Here is an 18,451-nt window from a genome sequence, read left to right as displayed (position 1 = left end):
AGTATCAGAGGAGCTGATAAATATACAGTGCCTAGTGTAGAGCCTGGTGCATGAGCTGTACAAGCATTCACTGGTATCATCACCATCACCACCATCCTCATTCTGTGGTGAGGGAAGGGAAATGCCTTTGAGGATCATGGAAAGCAGTAGTGAAGACACTTTCAAATTCCTCCACAAGGGGGAATGGAGCTGTAGCATGGCATTGACTTGTGATCCAAACTGATGGCTGCCCAAGAGCTCTTAGAGACGCCAGGAAATGAGAAAGGGACACATACCCAAATCATGACCATGTGGGATTCTAGCAAGATCTCAGGAAAACTGGGCTGCAGCACATTCAGGCTGATGTTTGGCACTAGGGAAAAAAAGGCAGGAGAAACACCTTTGTCATATATTCTCTCTCAGCCTATCCATGGTATCCACATTCCCACAGAATCCACATGCAGCCTTCCTGACAAGCTGACAACTGTTGAGGAGACAGAAGAAACCTCAACCCAATTCTTGATCATTTACTCCACTGTATGAAGAACTCATCAGGCATTCTGAGAAATACAATGGAAACAGACAACGAGGCTTCTTCACATGCTTGGTGCTCCGACAGCTCTCAGCACCATCACTTTTCATTGTGGCACAAATGCTACTCTCCTATTAGGCATAAGGGACAGCTGCATAGCCCCTGAGTCACTGTGGCCCTTTGAAGGGTCTGGGAATGAGGAATGAATCATGCTGGACCACTGGAGCAGGTGCTGTCGGGACAGGGACCAAGCTTGTCTCCTCACTAATATGTCCACAGGGCCCCATGTGGTTCCTGGCATACTTGATAAAGAGTTGTTGAATTAGCTGATTAGTGGGTTTGGCTAGAATGGGTGGTAAGAGGAACAAAATGAAGGCACACACAAGCTTGAGGCGAGTTGTTTAAGAAAACAGCTGATGAATCCAAATACTTATTGAGTTGAAGCTGACAATACAGTGGGAATATCAAGTCGGAGCTTGAGTGTAGAGATGTGGGGCACAGATAGGGCTGTGGTTGTCACTTTCTATAAAAGCGTTGGCTGCATATGCAGGGAGCGGGGGAGCAGCTCTACACTGAGGCATAAAGGGAAAGCACCAGCTTGCTCCAAGCCCAGAGGCTGGGGAAGTGCCCATGGTGCAGGGGAGAGAGGAGCCCAGAGGAAGACGAGACAGATGGACCTGCAGATGGGCAGTAGCCACTTTAGGGAGAAGAGTTTAAGGAGGGAGTGGATGAGAAAGAAAAGGAGTATGCTATGTAGGTACAGACAACTCATATAAAGAGTGTTAAAAAGGAAGAAACAGCAGCAGGTTGAAGGGACAGCAGGGTCTACAAAGGCTTACTTTTCTAAGATAAGGGTTTCTTATAAATGTTTCCCTCCAGAGCCAGCCCAGAAAGTGACCTCACTCACATTTGGGGTTGATATGGTCTTCCACATTCCAGATGGAGTTGAGGGTTTCTTTCAGGTATGGGGTACAAGTAACTTCCAGCTGTTCCCAGCCCCTGTGAAAAGCAGGAATCACAGATGTGTCTCAGAAGACCTGAAATCCACTAGAGAGCAGTGCTAGTCTGTTGCTCTTAAATCCATGGACTCCTTCTCTTTTCCACCGGGTGGCCATTATTTCTTCATGTTCTATGTTGCACAACTATCCTCGAAAAGTCTAGGATATGGTATTCCCATTTTAGAAAGAGACATAGACCCAGAGAGTTATTAGCACCTGCCAGATGTGAAAATGTCCAACTATCAGAACACACAAAACACTGAAGCTCCCCTGGAGTTCTGTGCTCCATAATACACCCGACGCCTACTCTCCCTCCATCTGCCACTAAGAACAAGTAGACAGGAGGCGAACACGGGAAAACAAAACCTTCTGGCATATGCCTTGTAGAGTGAAAGGAAAATCAGGAGCCTCGATTGGGACAGCAAAACCCTAGAGACTTACCACTTGGGCAGAACCTTTCCCGAGGAGCCAAGAACACAACCTGTGACCAAATGGATGAGGCGAATTCGACTTCTCAGCACCTTGATCTGGTTTCCAAATTTTCTGTTTACAACTTCAATCCGCCAGAAATCATTTGAGTCCCCTGTTCCATTCTGCCATAAAAGCCAAGAAACAAACAACAAAGGAAGTGAGGGGACTTTGGAGAAAATGTGTCAGAAAGGGAAATGGCCACCTTTAGATGCCATCGTGTTATAAAGGTCAAAGACCAAATCGGGCTCAATGATAGAGATGAGCGAGGGAAAAAGAAGGCCAAAGACATATCCTAGGTGATTGGCATTGTCCCAAAACTCACTATTACAAGCAAAAAAACAGTGGTTTAACTCCTGGAACCAGAAGTCCAACTCTTCATCTCACAGAACTAGAGTTCTAAATAGATGCTTTTCCCTTCAACCATACGCAAGACATCACCCTGAGCCAACAGAAACAGATCTGGGCCATTTCTGTCCATTACCTTGGTCATCTACTCACTCATCTAAGCCAGAAAGGTCTGGCCTGGCTGTTGCACTTTGGAAATTTAGACGTGTGTGCCTAATTCTTCTCAGAAGATGCCCACAAAGAAGATGAGAAAGTTCACAGTCTTGACCTGGCACAATGGAGGATGGGCAAACAGCAAGAGGGCTGGGAAATCCACCTGAAGGCCATAATCTTTGTATAGTTTTCCAGCAGTACTATTTGTCTTCAGTTACCCACAAAGCCGTAAGTACTCACAGAGCTTTTAACTATTAACTGCATCTTCTTGATAGTAAAATGAAAAAGCTATGGGTAATATCCCTCTGCACAACAGGGAAGTGATACTTAAAGCTAATGAGAATTTGGGATCTGGCAAAAGATAAACATACATGTTCGTCTGGGGCCATATTTTGGGTCCCTGGCTTCTATGTCCAATGTGATTTTAAAAGAGATCCAAATAGCATTCATATTTGACATTTACTAAGTATCAGAGCATGTAAATGGCATGGTTATTATGTGAGGAGAGAGATGGAGACAACAGACTTCATAGGCTGCTTTTCCCAGAGCAAGCCCAGCCGAAAAGCTCCCAAAAGTTAAGAGGGTCCCTGTGCAGCCTCTTATCCTCAGGAACATTCCAGAATTCTGGGGAGGAGAGGTTCCACCACACAGCCCTAAGCCAAGGCCCATAACTTTTTACATCCTGTTCACATCCCCGCTGCTTACTTACTATGCCATAGCCGGTGACCTGATAGTGCTTCCGGGTCAGGGGAGCCTCGTGATAGTGACTGTGCAAGTTCCGGGAAGTTCTAGAAGTTAGAAAAGAAATGTATCATTACCCTATAGAAAGAAGATGTGCAACATTTCTTCTTTTACTAAGGATGTTCAGAGTCATCTGCCAGGATAAGAAAAATTAGAATCTGAACTATTAAATCCAACATATCAGGAATGTGTTTCCTATTTACTCACAAGAAATATCCTGAGAACTGGAGAAGAGATGAGCCCAAACCAGGAGAGACAGATGGTAGGAGCGCTGGACAACGTGCCAAGAAAGGGGCTAACTTTAGGTGCCGGCAGGGAGGTGGGGGGCGACTTTCACACATTTAGTAGCTTTGAAGCACTGAGCTTGTCTGACTTAGGAGGCAGGTTTGGGGAGAGGAGAAATTAAAACTTGTAATCTACATGGCCTGAGCTAGGTAGCCTCCTCACTCCCATTTACTCTTTTTGCTCCCATCACCAGGTTTTTTAAGTGGACATCTGTGGAGGATGGTTTAATTTAGCTTTTATTTATTTAGCTTTATGTAACAACTCTCACGTTTATCTGGAACAAGTAATGAATGTTCTCTGTAAAATTTTGGAAAACTTACAAAAGTAAAATTTAATTCAATAAATTTTTATTAATGACAAAATGAAATTTACTTAACAAAAATTTTAAGTATTCAAAATCCAGCTGACTAGAAAAAAGCCACTGCTAATTGCTTCTGTGTGTGTGTGTGTGTGTGTCCTAGTACACACATACACACACACACACACACACACACACACACCCCGTTGATTTTAAAAAATCTGTACCAGCTAATTCCAGTCTACGCAATGTTTACAGGGCTGCTCCTGCTGTCTGTTGTTTCTGCTTTCTCTTGCACACAGTGACCATTTCCTTGTGTGCTTCATTACTTTTGGGTATATACTACTGTCACTAAAAAACTATTTATGGGAACAAATAACAACGTCTCTCCCAAGAAAGGACTTATATTTGCTTTTAGCCATGCACCTAGGAGACATTACCAATCTAGGATCATGTTCATTTAAATTCATGGCTTGGAGATTCTGAGATCATCGAGGTGACATGAATTTGAGCTGGAAGTTCATGTGAGGATCAAATGGTAGTTCCAACTTGTCAGGGACTAAGGACAGTTTCCCACCCAACTCCCAACACTTAGCTGGGTCGTAAGGTAACTTTTCCTGGGCATAGGTGGATAGGGCAGATTTACCCTTACCCCAAGCCTTTGGGGGTTCCAAATTTGGGGAAGGATAACAATACATTTACCACTTTGGGTGAGCCTAGAGGTTTGACTTTAAAACCTCTTCTCTCAAGAGGCAGCCAAAAGTCAAGATTGTGAGATCAAAGTGAAAAAAAAGGGACAAGAAATAAGTTTTGCTTATTTCTCTGGATTCCTCATTTCACTTAGGATTTGGTCTGGTAACTCTTTAATATCTTGTCAGCCTTTTTATGCTCTTAAGAAGTCTTTAGATTATTCCAGCATTTTTAGTCATTTTCAGTGAGAACACTAGTTAAATAAGCTAGCTTGCCATATTCTCTGAAACAGACTCCTACATCTTTCTAAAGGCAGACACTTAAGAAGAAGCTTTGGGAGCTGGGTGTGATGGCTGATGCTTGTAATAGCAACCATTTGGGAGGCTGAAGCGGGAGGATAGCTTGAGCCCAGGACTCTGAGGCCAGCCTGGGTAAATAGCAGCAGCAGCAGCTTTGGACAACTCAAATTTTCCTCTAGGAAACAGGAAACTGAAAGGTTCCCAGTAGGCAGGCAAAGGCTGGCCTGTGATTTCGTCACCTTCAAAAAAGCTTCTCCTATTCTCATGAAGCAGCCTTGCTCCATTGACCAAAGCCTCATCCAAATCTAACTTCTGTTTACTTCTTAAAATAACTCCCTCCCTGGCCAGGGGAGGTGGCTCATGCCTGTAATCCCAGCACTTTGGGAGGGCAAGGCAGGTGGATTACCTGAGGTCAGAAGTTCAAGACCAGCCTGGCCAACATGGTGAAACCCTGTCTCTACTGAAAATACAAAAACTACTGGTGGGCGCCTGTAATCCCAGCTACTGGGAGGCTGAAACAGAAGAATTGCTTGAACCTGGGAGGCGGAGGTTGCAGTGAGCCGAGATCGCGCCATTGCACTCCTGCCAGGGAGACAGAGCAAGACTCCATCTCAAAACAAAAACCCTCCCCTTGGTGCCCATACCATTCATTTATCCACACCGCAAACTGACTTACTCTTTGTGTTCTAGTCGAATAATGTCTCCATGCCTTACAAACTCCACTGGGAAGGAAGGGTCGAGGGGGTCTGCCAAGAAGAAACAAGCGTTGATATGGAAACCACTCACTGGGCTACTATTAATCAAGGGCCTACTGGTGAACAGTTACAGTATCATGTGGCGTCTGCTAGACGTATTAACCAGGTACTCTGAGACCAAAGAGGAAGGGCCCCTCAACAGCTTCAGAGGATTAGAGAAGGATGTACCAGAGATAATGCTTGAAAAGACTCTTAAAGGAAGGAGAGATTTCTGTCAGGTGAACCAGCAGGGGAAAAGGCACTAGAAGTGTGAAAGAAGAAAACTTCTGGCCGGGCAGTGGCTCATGCCTATAAGCCTAGCCCTTTGAGAGGCCAAGGCAGGCAGATCACCTAAGGCCAGAAATTCGAGACCAGCCTGGCCAACATGGTGAAATCCAACCTCTACTAAACATACAAAAAATAGCCGGGTGTGGTGGCACACACCTATAGTCCTAGCTACTCAAGAGGCTGAGGCAGGAGAATCGCTTGAACCCAGGAGGCGGAGGTTGCAGTGAGCTGAGATCACACCACTGTACTCCAGCCTGGGTGACAGAGCAAGACTCTTTCTCAAAAAAAAAAAAAAAAAAAAAAAAAAAAAAAAAACCCAGAAGAAAAACTCCTTTGATGGATAGTAAATGGGGTTCATACTGTAAGGGTGGGTGGGGTGGGGGAAAGGAGTGGAAACGGAAACAGACAAGGCTACAAATGAATGTGGCCAGACTGCATATTCCAGGCTGGAACGTGGCCTAGTTACTGAAGCCCTCAGTGGAGCTTAAGCTCGGAAGCTAAATAATAAGACTTTAGTAGTAATAACAGTAGTCTTCTAAAAAATAATTCCATACAAATGACCACTTGCCCAACTCTCCTCAAAATCAAATAAATCCTGACAATTTTGCCAGCAATCATCTTGTCTCTGGCAATAAACTTGCTAAATGTGAGGTGAAGAAAGTGATGAAATGATTAAAGGACTACTTCTGTATCATCTCAAGGTCAAGACCAATCAGGATCTCCAAAGTGATGACATGGAAAAGGAGCTGGCAGTAATCACAGCAACACAGAATGGATCCTTGCAAATTTCAGTCCCAAGCAGTGAGACACCAACACACTATAAATAGATCAAGGTCAAGAAAGATAAATTTGCCATTGCAAATCACTGGCTCTCGGGAGAATCAGAGAACTCAACTTCAGAGATGCCTGTTTCCATGCTGCCCGTTAAGAGTGTCTTAAAAGCATCAATTAGCAAGATGACAAATCAAGTAAGTCAATAGGGAGGGAAGTTTTATTTCATATGCATTTGGTGGGGAGGGGCATTTATAGCCTTCAAGAACATAAAGACCCTAGAATATGAAGCTCCCACAAAATCCTTAATCACTTTGATGAAATGAAACTCATCTTAACTCAGAAGTCACAATGGAATAAGAGACTAGGACTGTTCAAAGACTTGGTTGATGACCACGACAAAAGCAAAACTGGTCTTCCCTCAGAACTCATCATTGTGAGAGAACACTCACGTCTGGCCTGCTGAATCAATCAATACACATTATAAAGCTATAACAACAGACTCTGCCCAATGGTTTGGGCAGAGTCATAATTTATCCGACTAAGGAGCAGAATGCAGAGAGTGGTTGTATACACCACGTTTCTAGCCTACACGACATTAAGAGGAGGTGGATTTCGGTGAGCAGCCACCGAAGGCTGGCCTCATGAAGGCCCAGAGAAGGTGAACTGGGACAGGCTAAGTCAGGTGGGATTTGCTGAGGAGTCAGAGATACCTGTGGCACAGAACCATCAGCAGTGATGCCAGGCTCGAAAAGTGAGTGGAGGATGCCCTTTCTTCTCTTCTCAGCTGCAGCAGAGGTACAGCCTGCAGGTAGCTAGCTGTCTGGCCAAAGACAGGAAGATCTGGCTCTAGCTCTTGCTCATGTCATAAAGCCCTGGGAGGCTGATAGGTGTGCTTCAGAGGTACTTCACCCAGGCCAGTTAGGAACAGATCAGCAGGCACTGAGTGACATCCCAGGAATCAGCCTAGACAAACTCCAGTTACAGGGCTAGCAGGCCCTCAGGTCTCCCACTGACTGACTCAGCCCAGGGCTGAGCAGTGGGCAGCACTCTATCTTACCAAGACAACTTGAGCCGCACCACATGCTGGGGTGTGCAATGTTTGCAATGTTTAGTGTGCTCTATGTCGGAAATGAGAGCAGCCGCCAGGTGCCCTTAGCTGGGGCCACTCACCAGCCCCTGGTGGCATGCTAAGGTAACCTCTTCCTGGATTAAATCTGGGCTCTGCTATCTGTCTTCAAAATGACAGCTCTGAGAGCAAGTTCTTACCTCTTCTGCTCAATGCTTATCCCCTATGCCTACAACAGTGCTTGGAACACAGTAGATGCTTAATAAATAATAATTGAAAGGATAATTGAGATAAGTAACGGTGTCAAAGATGCTTAGGAAAGCCCATCTCAGGATCATCCTTTTGCAGGCATGAGAAATCTTAAGGAAGGCTCAGAGGGAGTAACAGCACAAGAAGCATCGGTCTCTGACCACATTACCTGAGTTTGTGTTATGTTTCTTGATAATCCACAGGTTGTTGTAGTCCTTGTGCAAATAGGTGGTGACCTGTGTGGGGAGTCGGGGTGGAGGAAACAGGAGGCAGGAAGGAGGATACCATCACTATCAGCACAGCTGGCCAAGGACAATCAACAGCAAATGAACATCGCTTAAGCCAATTTCAGAATCCCCAGCCACCAACCTGAGGGGCCACGTTTCCCAGTGGGGCTCAGACGTAGCACTGGTGAGTAAGATTCTCTCCTTCCTTTTGCATTTAGAGGCAGAAGGCTCTTGTCGCACAACAGCCTTTTTGTCTCTTTGTCTCTTTCTGCATCTTGCCCTCAAAGTTCCAGCCTTCTAGAGGGAGGAACCACAAGGCTTTATATAACCGACTCCAGCACAACAGGATGAGGATTTAAGTGCATTTTGAAAGTAATTCAGGCTGGGCATGGTGGCTCATGCCTGTAATCCCAGCACTTTGGGAAACCAAGGTGGGCAGATCACCTGAGGTCAGGAGTTCAAGACCAGCCTGGCCAACATGGTGAAACCCTGTCTCTACTAAAAATACAAAAATTAACTGGGTATGGTGCATGCCTGTAATCCCAGCTACTTGGGAGGCTGAGGCAGGAGAATCACTTGAACCCAGGAGGCAGAGGTTGCAGTGAGCCGGGATTGCACCACTGCACTTCAGCCTGGGCAACAGAGCAAGACTCCATCTTGGGGGGAAAAAAAAGTAATTAAGATCATCCCTCAAACTTGCTAAATCAAAAATCCATGCTAGCATATTTTCTGTAATGTGGCCAAATGAAACTAAAAAGCTCCATCAGTATCCTGTCCTAATATTTAACTCACATTTTATACCAAAAAATCTGGGAACAGTATGACTGTCTAGTAACAGAGAAATAGTTAACATGATAAATAGTATGTCCCTGGGATAGAATACTATGCGGCCACAAAAAATGTTTCAGAGCATTTTTTTAGCAACACAGGAAAAGGCTCATGACACGCTGATGCTGAAAACGGCTACCATTTATTACCAGGCACTGTTCTAAGCACTGGGCAAGTCATTTATCCATCATTACAGCCCTGTGCCGTAAGTACTATGGTTATCCCCACATTACCGACAAGGAAACTGAAGTTAAGTAATCTGCTCAAGGTCACACAGATTATGAGTTGGGGAGACAGGATTCAAACCAGGGCAGCTAAATCAATGCTCCCAGGATAGTGACTATATACATCCAATTATGCCAGTTATGTAAAACAAGTAAAGAACTCTTACAAATGAGTTTTTATAACCCCAATTGGATAAAACATGACCAATTTATAGTCATATGCCACATAATGACATTTCAGTCAACAATAAACTGCATATATGATGGTCATTCCATAAGATTATAATACCCTATTTTTACTATATCATCTCTATGTTTAGACATGTTTAAGTTAATACAAATACTTATCACTGTGTTCCACTGTGTTCCAACTGCCTATGGGTATTCAGTACGGTAACATGCTATCCAGGTTTGTAATCTAGGAGCAATCAGCTATACCGGGTAGCTTAGGTATGTAGTAGGCTGTACCACCTAGATTTGTGTAAGTACATGCTATAATGTTCACCCAACAATCAGTTACCTAATGACACATTTCCCAGAAGATATCCCCCCGATGCATGACTGTACTTAGAAAGAGATTTAGAATTTGCATTTAGGGAAATAATTATTTTGCTTGTATTATGGCTGCTTCTTTTGAGTGGTATTTGCTTTGTTTCTCAGGAAAAAAAATTAGGGATAATGGTATTAAGAATATACAAGAAGCGGCCGGGCGCGGTGGCTCAAGCCTGTAATCCCAGCACTTTGGGAGGCCGAGGCGGGTGGATCACGAGGTCAAGGGATCGAGACCAACCTGGTCAACATGGTGAAACCCCGTCTCTACTAAAAATACAAAAAATTAGCTGGGCATGGTGGTGCGTGCCTGTAATCCCAACTACTCAAGAGGCTGAGGCAGGAGAATTGCCTGAACCCAGGAGGCGGAGGTTGCGGTGAGCCGAGATCGCGCCATTGCACTCCAGCCTGGGCAACAAGAGCGAAACTCCGTCTCAAAAAAAAAAAAAAAAAGAATATACAAGAAGCTAAAAATTTTGGTGCTCATAAAGAAATTAAAATTCAGTCCACATTCCTGAAAAAAAGCTTGACATCATCCACCCAGCCTGGATTTCCTCAAGGAAATTAAGGTTCTGGGATGCTAGTGTGTGAACTCTGTGTAGACGTGTGTAGGAGAATGGTTTTTGTGTGTCTGTTTTACAAGAGCAATTATAATTAAAATTCCTACAAGAAAAATTATTTATCATGAGTACAGTCCATGGCCCCTTTTCCCACTGAAATGTTTGTTTTGACAATGGAGATTTTTATACCGTGAGATTTCCTAACACAGGTATCCAATTATAGCAGAATGTCGTACATTAAAACGTTCAGATAAACACTCATCTTCTGGGATCCCATGCAGCTTTTGTTTTCTGTTTTTCTACTTTTCTACATTTTCCAATTTTATAAATGCTATGCTTTACAAACATTTTAAAATAGAGACCTAGACACGTTAACAAGACATGAAACTGCAGGGCAGGAAGGGCCACTGGAGATTATTTATTCCAATCCCCTCAATTTACAGATGAAGAACAGGCTGAAAGGCTAAGTGATCTGGTCAACAACAAAGCCAGACACCTTTGTCCTTTGGCCCAGTCCACTTTCCCTCTACCACCATTTCACACCTCCATGCATGGGCCCTAAGTACATAACACTAGCTTAACAGAGCCTTTTGGAATTTGGCCTTTCCCTCCCTTTGCACACAGTGTAGATATTCCTGGTCACCACGTCTGTAACTGCAGTGTCTTCTACATGACACCTGCAGCAATCTATCACCACATAACACAGCATAGCTAGCTGTCTCTGCCCTGGGTGTACATGACTTAGAATCATCTGGAGAGCTTAAAACTAAACCAAAAATGCATAATGCATGGGTCTCACCCTAGATCAATTAAATCATCATCTCTGCAGTGGAGTCCCAGCATCACAATCTTTAAAAATTTCTTCATTGATTCTAAGTGCAGCCAGGTGAAAACCACTGGGCCAGACATGAATAGAGAATTGAGGATAAGAAACTGACACTAAAATCTAATACCCTGTAATATGGTTTGCCTCTGTGTCCCCACCCAGTTCTCAGCTTGTAGCTCCCACAATTCCTACGTGTTGTGGGAGGGACCCGGTGAGGGATGACTGAATCATGGGGCTGGGTCTTTCCCGTGCTGTTCTCATAATAGCGAATGGGTCTCACGAGATCTGATGGTTTAATCTATTTGATTTTTTTTTTTTTTTTTTTTTTTTTTTTGAGACAGAGTCTCGCTCTTTTGCCCAGGCTGTAATACAGTGGCGCAATCTCAGATCACTGTAACCTCCTTCCACCTCCCCGGTTAAAGTGATTTCCCTGCCTCAGTATCCCAAGTAGCTGGGATTACAGGCGCATGCCACCACGCCTGGCTAATTTCTTATATTTTTAGTAGAGGTGAGGTCTTACCATGTTGGCCAGGCTGGTCTCAAACTCCTGACCTCAGTGATCCACCCACCTCAGCCTCCCAAAGTGCTGTGATTAGAGGCATAAGCCACCACACCCAGCCAGAGATCTGATGGTTTTGAAAAGGGGATTTTCTCCGTACAAGCTCTCTATTTGCCTGCTGCCATCCACATAAGGTGTGACTTGCTCCTCCCTGCCTTTCGACATGGTTGTGAAGCCTCCCCAGCCATGTGGAACTGTAAGTCCAATGAAACATCTTTCTTTTGTAAACTGCCCAGTCTTGGGTATGTCTTTATCAGCAGCATGAAAACGAACTAATACACCCTGGATTACTTTCTAGCAACTAAAAGGGAAATAAAGCATTTGGAGAGCCACAACTTTCTGCAAAGTAAAAATCTTTGCACAGTAAATATCCCATGCTTTTTGCCTCTGTTCACTGTCCTTTGTCATAATTATTGCCTCCAAACTGGTTCCTTGTGAGCTATCACATTCCCACTCAAGTTACCCTTTCTAAACTAGAGATCTAATCATAATAATAATTTTCATTGCCTCAAGCAAAGTCAAATCTACAGTAACACAGGCCTCTCCCCAATATGGTCCCACCAACCTCTTCAGCATCCTGCTTCTCCCTCTCAGGCACCATCCACTGCAGCCACGGAAACACTCCTTAACGTGGACACAGTGTCATTCACTCATTCAGATGAACTCACATGGCTAATTTCTCATAAGCACTTAACATTATTATCTCATTTAATCCTCACAACTGCCCTATGATGGAGAGAGGCACTACTTATTTTCCCCAACTTAAAGAATAGGATACTGAAACACAAGATGAACTTGTCCAAAGTCACACTTTATATGAAAGCACGTTTCACACCCAGGTCATCTAGCCTGGTTCCCAGGTCTGTGTTCATAACTACCACACAAGTATTTACTCATCACCCACTTCACAGCAGGCACTGTTAGGCACTTGAGCCTTCCAGGAGCTGGCAATCAGGTAGCAAAGAGACGGCAGAAAGTAAGCACTCACAGTTCAATATGAGAAGGGCTACCATGTAGGCATGTGGAGGATGCCACCAAGCCTCTCATCAGAAGGGCGCCCCATCCCGTATCACAAAGAGGTGGGGCGCAGTGGTCACTGAAGAACACCTACGCTGATGCCTAGAGAAGCTGGGGTTAGCCTGAGGAAAGAGAAGCGTGCAGGGCTGGGAAGAATGTTTCAAGCAGGGGGAACAGGATGAGCAAAGGATGGGAGGCAAGAAAGTGAACCGTCATGGCGAACAGCGTTGCTACGGTACCAGCGCACAAAAGGCTCACCAACCTGCTGCTGGCGGGCGCCAATGCCCTCGGGGTAGAGGTGCCTATGTGAGTGCAGATAGCCGATGGCCATCTGGAGGTTCTTCACGGTGATCACAGAGCCGTAGGCCAGGTCTGGGAGGAAGGGAGACAGAAGAGGGCTGAGCGGGCACAGCGCTAGAGGCTGCCCCAGCCTGTGAGGAGCTCGGAAGCCGCAGGGTTCACTAACCCTCTACAACACTCCTGTGCGCCCCAGACTGAAGCCCAGCTGCCTTCTCACTCCCATGGAGCTGACTCAAGACAGTTCACCACAGGGACCCACTTAACGCCCTCCCCTCCCTCCTAAGGACTTCGGAAGAAGTTGGCGTTAACACTGTCATTATCAAAGCACCATGTGTAACAGCAAAAGATTAAAAACAACTTGTATTTCTCAAGGTCTCTACATGTATTTAATGGAATAAAGAAGGAAGAAGCATTTTCTGTTTACACCTGGAATGTTCTCCATGATATAACATTTTGATAAAACATGTTTTTCACTTACATCCTTTTGTGCCTTTCAAATCTTGTACCATGTAAAACAACTGTTCAATGGTGTTTTGTTTTTACTCTGAATTTAAAAACAAAAAACACAGAGAAAACCACTTCCCAAGGGCATCCCCTCCTCCCATTGAGAACCCTCTTTTCCTTAATACTGTTCCTCTTCCAGTCCTCTGTAATGACCTGCTCTATTTTTCTTTGTTCATTCAGTAGATCAGTAGAATGCACTGATTACATGGCAGATCCAAACATGGAGGAGGCCTGCCTGTGGCTCTGGAAGAGCCCTGTCTACAAGGAAGATGGCTTCACACACTGACAAGTACAGGACAATGGGCAACTGCCCCGCAAAGGCGTGACACTGTGTGACACGGTGGGAGTGATGGGAACTCAGAACAGGAGAAATTCTCTCCCAGGGAGTAAACGGAGGCTTGATAGAAGAGATGAGAGCTGAGCTAGGCCTTTAAATAGTGAGCAGGCATTTGCTAAACTCTGCAGCTGTGTTCTTCTGAGTTCTCAGGCAGGCCAACCTCTGCAGCCCTGCACACAGCTGACCATCTTCGTTTCTTGAAATGCTCTCTGTTCCCACTTCTCGACGCATGCTCCCTCAAGGATCACTCTTCTATAGCCTCCTCCCCTACTTCCTCCACCTCTTGCATTCCCCACTGACCTGACCTCAGCCCGATTCTTCTCCTCTTCCTACAGTTTCCTTACAAATCACAGCTACTACCACAGCGTGAATCACCCTTTTACTTGGTTGATTCCTCCTTTGAAAGCATCAGCCACAAGCCCACTGGCCCCATGGCACCAATTTCCCCAAGCAGCACACTGTCAACCTCTCTAGTGTGGAATTCAGTATCTGCCCTTCCAACCCAACTTCTCCTGCTTCCCTATTTCTCATTCCTCCCAGTCCACTGTATTTTTAGGCACTGTGCAAAGCCCTGGAAAGACTAATGAGTAAGATGCAGTCAGTCTCTGCCTCCAGGAAGCAATCACCTGCACTCAAGTCCTTAGTGACATATTTTTTCTTCTCTGTGCCTAGATCTCCCTTGCATACGCCTATCTGCCTTACCCCTGTGGCTGCCCCGCCATGCCGTGCTCAAGTCCCTGCAATAGCTTCCCAGAGGGCTTCTCCTTTCTCCAATCCTGTCCCCTCCCTAGGCAGCCGTGACTCTCCCATCCATGTCAACTCCCTACAACACAGCCTTCCTGGCCTCCTGCCTGCTCAAACACCTCCACTAGGTCTCCACGGCCTGTTTAAGGAAGCCACATACCTCCTCCAGACACCTCAAACCCTCAGTCTGGACCCAACCCAACTTTTCACATTTATCTTCCAGTAGTTTTCTGCATATAACCTGTGCCTTGAGTTTTGCTCTGTCCTCAGCTTTGATCATGTCATCCCTCCTGCCTGAGATGCCCTCTCCTCTATCTGCTAAAAGCCACCCATCCTTCCAGGGCCTGACTCCAAGGCAACCCACATCATGTACCTCTGATGCCCTCAACCGCCCAGCAGCCATGCTCTTTCACGCCTGTCGATCCCCAGAGCTGTACTCCCTCTTTATGTACTGAATGCCTCCGGTCACACTGTGTGGACCTTGTCTACACCAGGCTCCATCTCTGGAGGGTGAGCACATGCTCCACTACCATCTGGAATAGGTGAACGGATGCGACACTCAGAAAGTGATGCAGGACACTGACAACTGGCTCTGAAGGGCCTGGTGCTGTCACCAGATTCTCTCTGAGTGACCTTCCCACAGAGCTGGCTTGGAGAGCCACAAAGGAGAAGTCATTCTTTAGGGTCAGAGAACTTGCTGCTCAGGATGTCTTCCTCTCCTCTGTCCTGATTCACTCTTGAGTATTTTTTCAAAAAAATTTTTTAGAGAAAGGGTCTTGCTATGTTGCCCAGGCTGGAGTTCAGTGGCTATTCACAGGCACAATCCCACTACTGATGAGCACAGGAGTTTTGACCTGCTTTGTTTCTGGCCTGGGCCGGTTCACCCCTTCTTAGGCAACCTGGTGGTCCCCTATTCCCAGGAGGTCACCATATTGATGCCAAACTTACTGCGGACACACAATGGGCATAGCACACTACAGCCCAGACCTCCTGGACTCAAGTGATCCTCCAGCCTCAGCCTCCTGAGTAGCTGGGACTACAGGCATGTGCCACCATGCCTGGCATTCTCAACTATTTTTACCAGATCTAACTGGGTCTTTCTCCCACTGTGCCATAGGCTAAAACAACCCAAGCCATCATGTTTGTCTTTTCCAATTCAACTCCCAGGAAGTCCCTCTGCCTCCTACCTTCATAATGGCCCAGAGACACTCACGTTCAGGGATGGAAGCATTGTGCAGGTTGTTTCCTGAAAGCCGGGCCTGGAAGGCAGAACTGAAGAAACCATCACCAGGGCCACTGAGGGGAAAGGAAGAGCAAAAGAGAGCCAAGCTAAAGGAGTGAAAATGTGATTTCCCAGGAGTGCTGGGAAGAGCTCTGTTCAGTTAGTTTAAGGGACGTAGAATCAGACCATGGAACAGAGGTGGATGACGGAGTTGAAGAAACTGGGGTCCAAATCCCAACTCAGCCACTTACTAGCTGTGTGACCTTGGGCAAGATAATTTTGTTTAGCCTTAGCTCCTCATAAACTAGAGATATAAAGAAACCAAGAGAAGTCACAAGTGATTGTGATTAAATTGGATAATGTATATAAAATGCAGAACACGGTTCCTGATTCTCAGGAGCTGCTCATTAAGTGGGAGCTGTTGCTGCTGGCGTTACTGTTATTGTCGCCCTCACTCCCACTGCACACCGTAATGCTGCCTATCCCTCCTAAGCACAAGGAACTCCTATTTGGAGATAAGGGACAATTTGGCCAGAAGGAAAATAGCTTCTTCCTTCAGGTCAGGGTGCTGGCCTTTCTGAGCCCTTAGCATACCCAAAGGATAGAACACAGAGGGAAAGAAACAGGAAAAGGCCCCTGGGTCCCTCTGCTATCATTTTAACCACAGACCCAGAACATCATCCGGCCCCTCCACAGGCTTAGGGGCAAAAGGGAAACCAGAAGCAAGACGCTGCAAAGGCTCTGTCCGTACCTTTTACTCAGCACCATGAAGTGAACAGCAAAGGTGGCCGTGTAGAGAGCCAGGGGCAGCACGATGAGGCACAGGACGCGAGCAGTCACGTGTTTTCCCATAGTCACCTGCAAACAGAGGCCAGCATGGGGTGGTAGGCATGTGAGACCTCATTATTCCTTATGCACTATGCATGCATTATATATAGTTTTTAATGTGTAAGGCATAATCATAAAAAAATGGCCAACAGGAGAGAAGAGTATGTGGAAACCCTAAGCCTTTCTGTGACGCTCACCACCCAAGCACTATACAAGATAAACACGGGCCAGCCCTCTGCTGCCTCTCCAGGCTCTGCACCAAGGACCCCAGGCTGTCACTGTGCCAAGGACAAGGCACTGCCTACGTCTGGAACATAGCTGCTCACCAGTCCCCTCCATGTTCCAGGGACACTGATCTCCTTCTACTTTCCCAGGGCCTCCTCTACTGTCCCAGCACAACCCATCACACAGCTAACAGCTCCTTATCTTAACTTCAGGCCTCAGCTTCCTCCCAGAGGCCTTCCTGGATTGCTTGGGACTGGCCTAGTGCCATCCTCTGTGTTCCCCCAGCACTCCTGGCTGACTTTAACTGCCTCCTTATTTCTCCCTCTTCATTAACCCCAGAGGGTAGGGACCATATTGCATTCATCTGCATATTCCAGCACCTCACACACAGAATAGATGGTCATTACATATTTTCTGAGTGAATGAATAAATTTGTTAGGAGTTAGATCGGAAGTGATGGAGCAGCACCACAGCAGAGTGATGGCCTGGGGCCAATCTAACCTGGGTGTGATTTCTAGACATAGTTCTCACTCCCCTATGGCCTTGGGGAAGTCATTACCTCTGTAGGTCTTGATTTCCTCATTTGAAAATCAGGATAATAATTCCTCATAATAGAACTATTATGAGGGGTAAATTAGATCATGGAAGTAAAACATTTTGCATACTGCCTGGCATAGAATCAGCCCTTAATAAATAATAAACCATAAGGCCCTTATTGGCCTCCAAATATGGAGACTGTGGGTCAGGAAATGAAAATTGTGAGTTCAGGCCAGGCATGATGGCTCCCACCTGTAATCCCAGCACTTTGGGAGGCCAAGGCAGGCAGATCATGTGAGGTCAGGAGTTTGAGACCAACCTGGCCAACATGGTAAAACTCCATCTCTACTAAAAATACAAAAATTAGCTGGGTGTGGTGGTGTGTGCTTGTAATCCCCACTACTCAGGAGGCTGAGGCAAGAGAATCACTTGAACCCAGGAGGCAGAGGTTGCAGTAAGCCAAGATCGGCCACTGCACTCCAGCCTGGGTAACAAAGTGAAACTCCATCTCAAAAAAAAAAAAAGAAAGAAAGAAAATAAAAGGCATTACAAAACAAATGCCAAAAGAGGCTTCTAAGAATGTGAGTCCATCCTCTCCCTTGAACCTTCTCCAGTCCTTAGCCGGGCCTACTCCCTGCTGTTCTGCTGTCTGTGGAGGGTGGGGGTCCAGCCCACCTGGGGCCCAGAACACAGCCACTCTGCCCCCTGCAGCAGAGACAGAGAAGGCCACGGGCTCCTACTCAGCAATATCAGGGAGCAAAAACATTTGTAAAGCAAACAAATGCTTGGGTGCTCACCAAGGAAAGACTGAGGTCTCCGAACAGGTACCAAAGGTCTGCAATGGTGTTCAGCCCCACTTGAAGGATGATAAAGAGGCCAACAAACTTGACCCCTAAAGCACCAGCAAGACTAACGCCAGTCAGGCTGAGCCAGAACCACCAGGGGGCAGAGAAGGGCCTGAAAATCAACAAGACGGAGTTCAATTTGGCAGCAGGAACCAAACCCAAACGCAAGCGCAGCAGGGGACAGGGCAGTTCTCAGACTGAGAGAGACTGTGTCGGG

General features: G+C 46.0%; 1 protein-coding gene across 1 annotated transcript in view; it reads right to left on the bottom strand.

Moving 5' to 3' along the window:
* The window catches only part of POMT2 (protein O-mannosyltransferase 2), a 44,325-nt gene that overhangs the window by 6,444 nt on the left and 19,430 nt on the right, over positions 1-18,451 (bottom strand). Inside the window, exons 6-15 of the mRNA XM_003924590.4 lie at positions 18,187-18,346; positions 16,551-16,657; positions 15,791-15,873; positions 12,955-13,064; positions 8,072-8,138; positions 5,468-5,537; positions 3,188-3,266; positions 1,951-2,102; positions 1,419-1,510; positions 276-352 (exon numbers count right to left, since the gene is read on the bottom strand). Coding sequence (XP_003924639.1) covers positions 276-352; positions 1,419-1,510; positions 1,951-2,102; positions 3,188-3,266; positions 5,468-5,537; positions 8,072-8,138; positions 12,955-13,064; positions 15,791-15,873; positions 16,551-16,657; positions 18,187-18,346 — 997 coding nt within the window. The remainder of the gene's footprint in view (positions 1-275; positions 353-1,418; positions 1,511-1,950; positions 2,103-3,187; positions 3,267-5,467; positions 5,538-8,071; positions 8,139-12,954; positions 13,065-15,790; positions 15,874-16,550; positions 16,658-18,186; positions 18,347-18,451) is intronic.

This window comes from Saimiri boliviensis, chromosome 2 (assembly GCF_048565385.1).
Source record: "Saimiri boliviensis isolate mSaiBol1 chromosome 2, mSaiBol1.pri, whole genome shotgun sequence".
Taxonomy (NCBI): domain Eukaryota; kingdom Metazoa; phylum Chordata; class Mammalia; order Primates; family Cebidae; genus Saimiri; species Saimiri boliviensis.
This window is presented reverse-complemented; position numbering and strand designations above follow the sequence as displayed.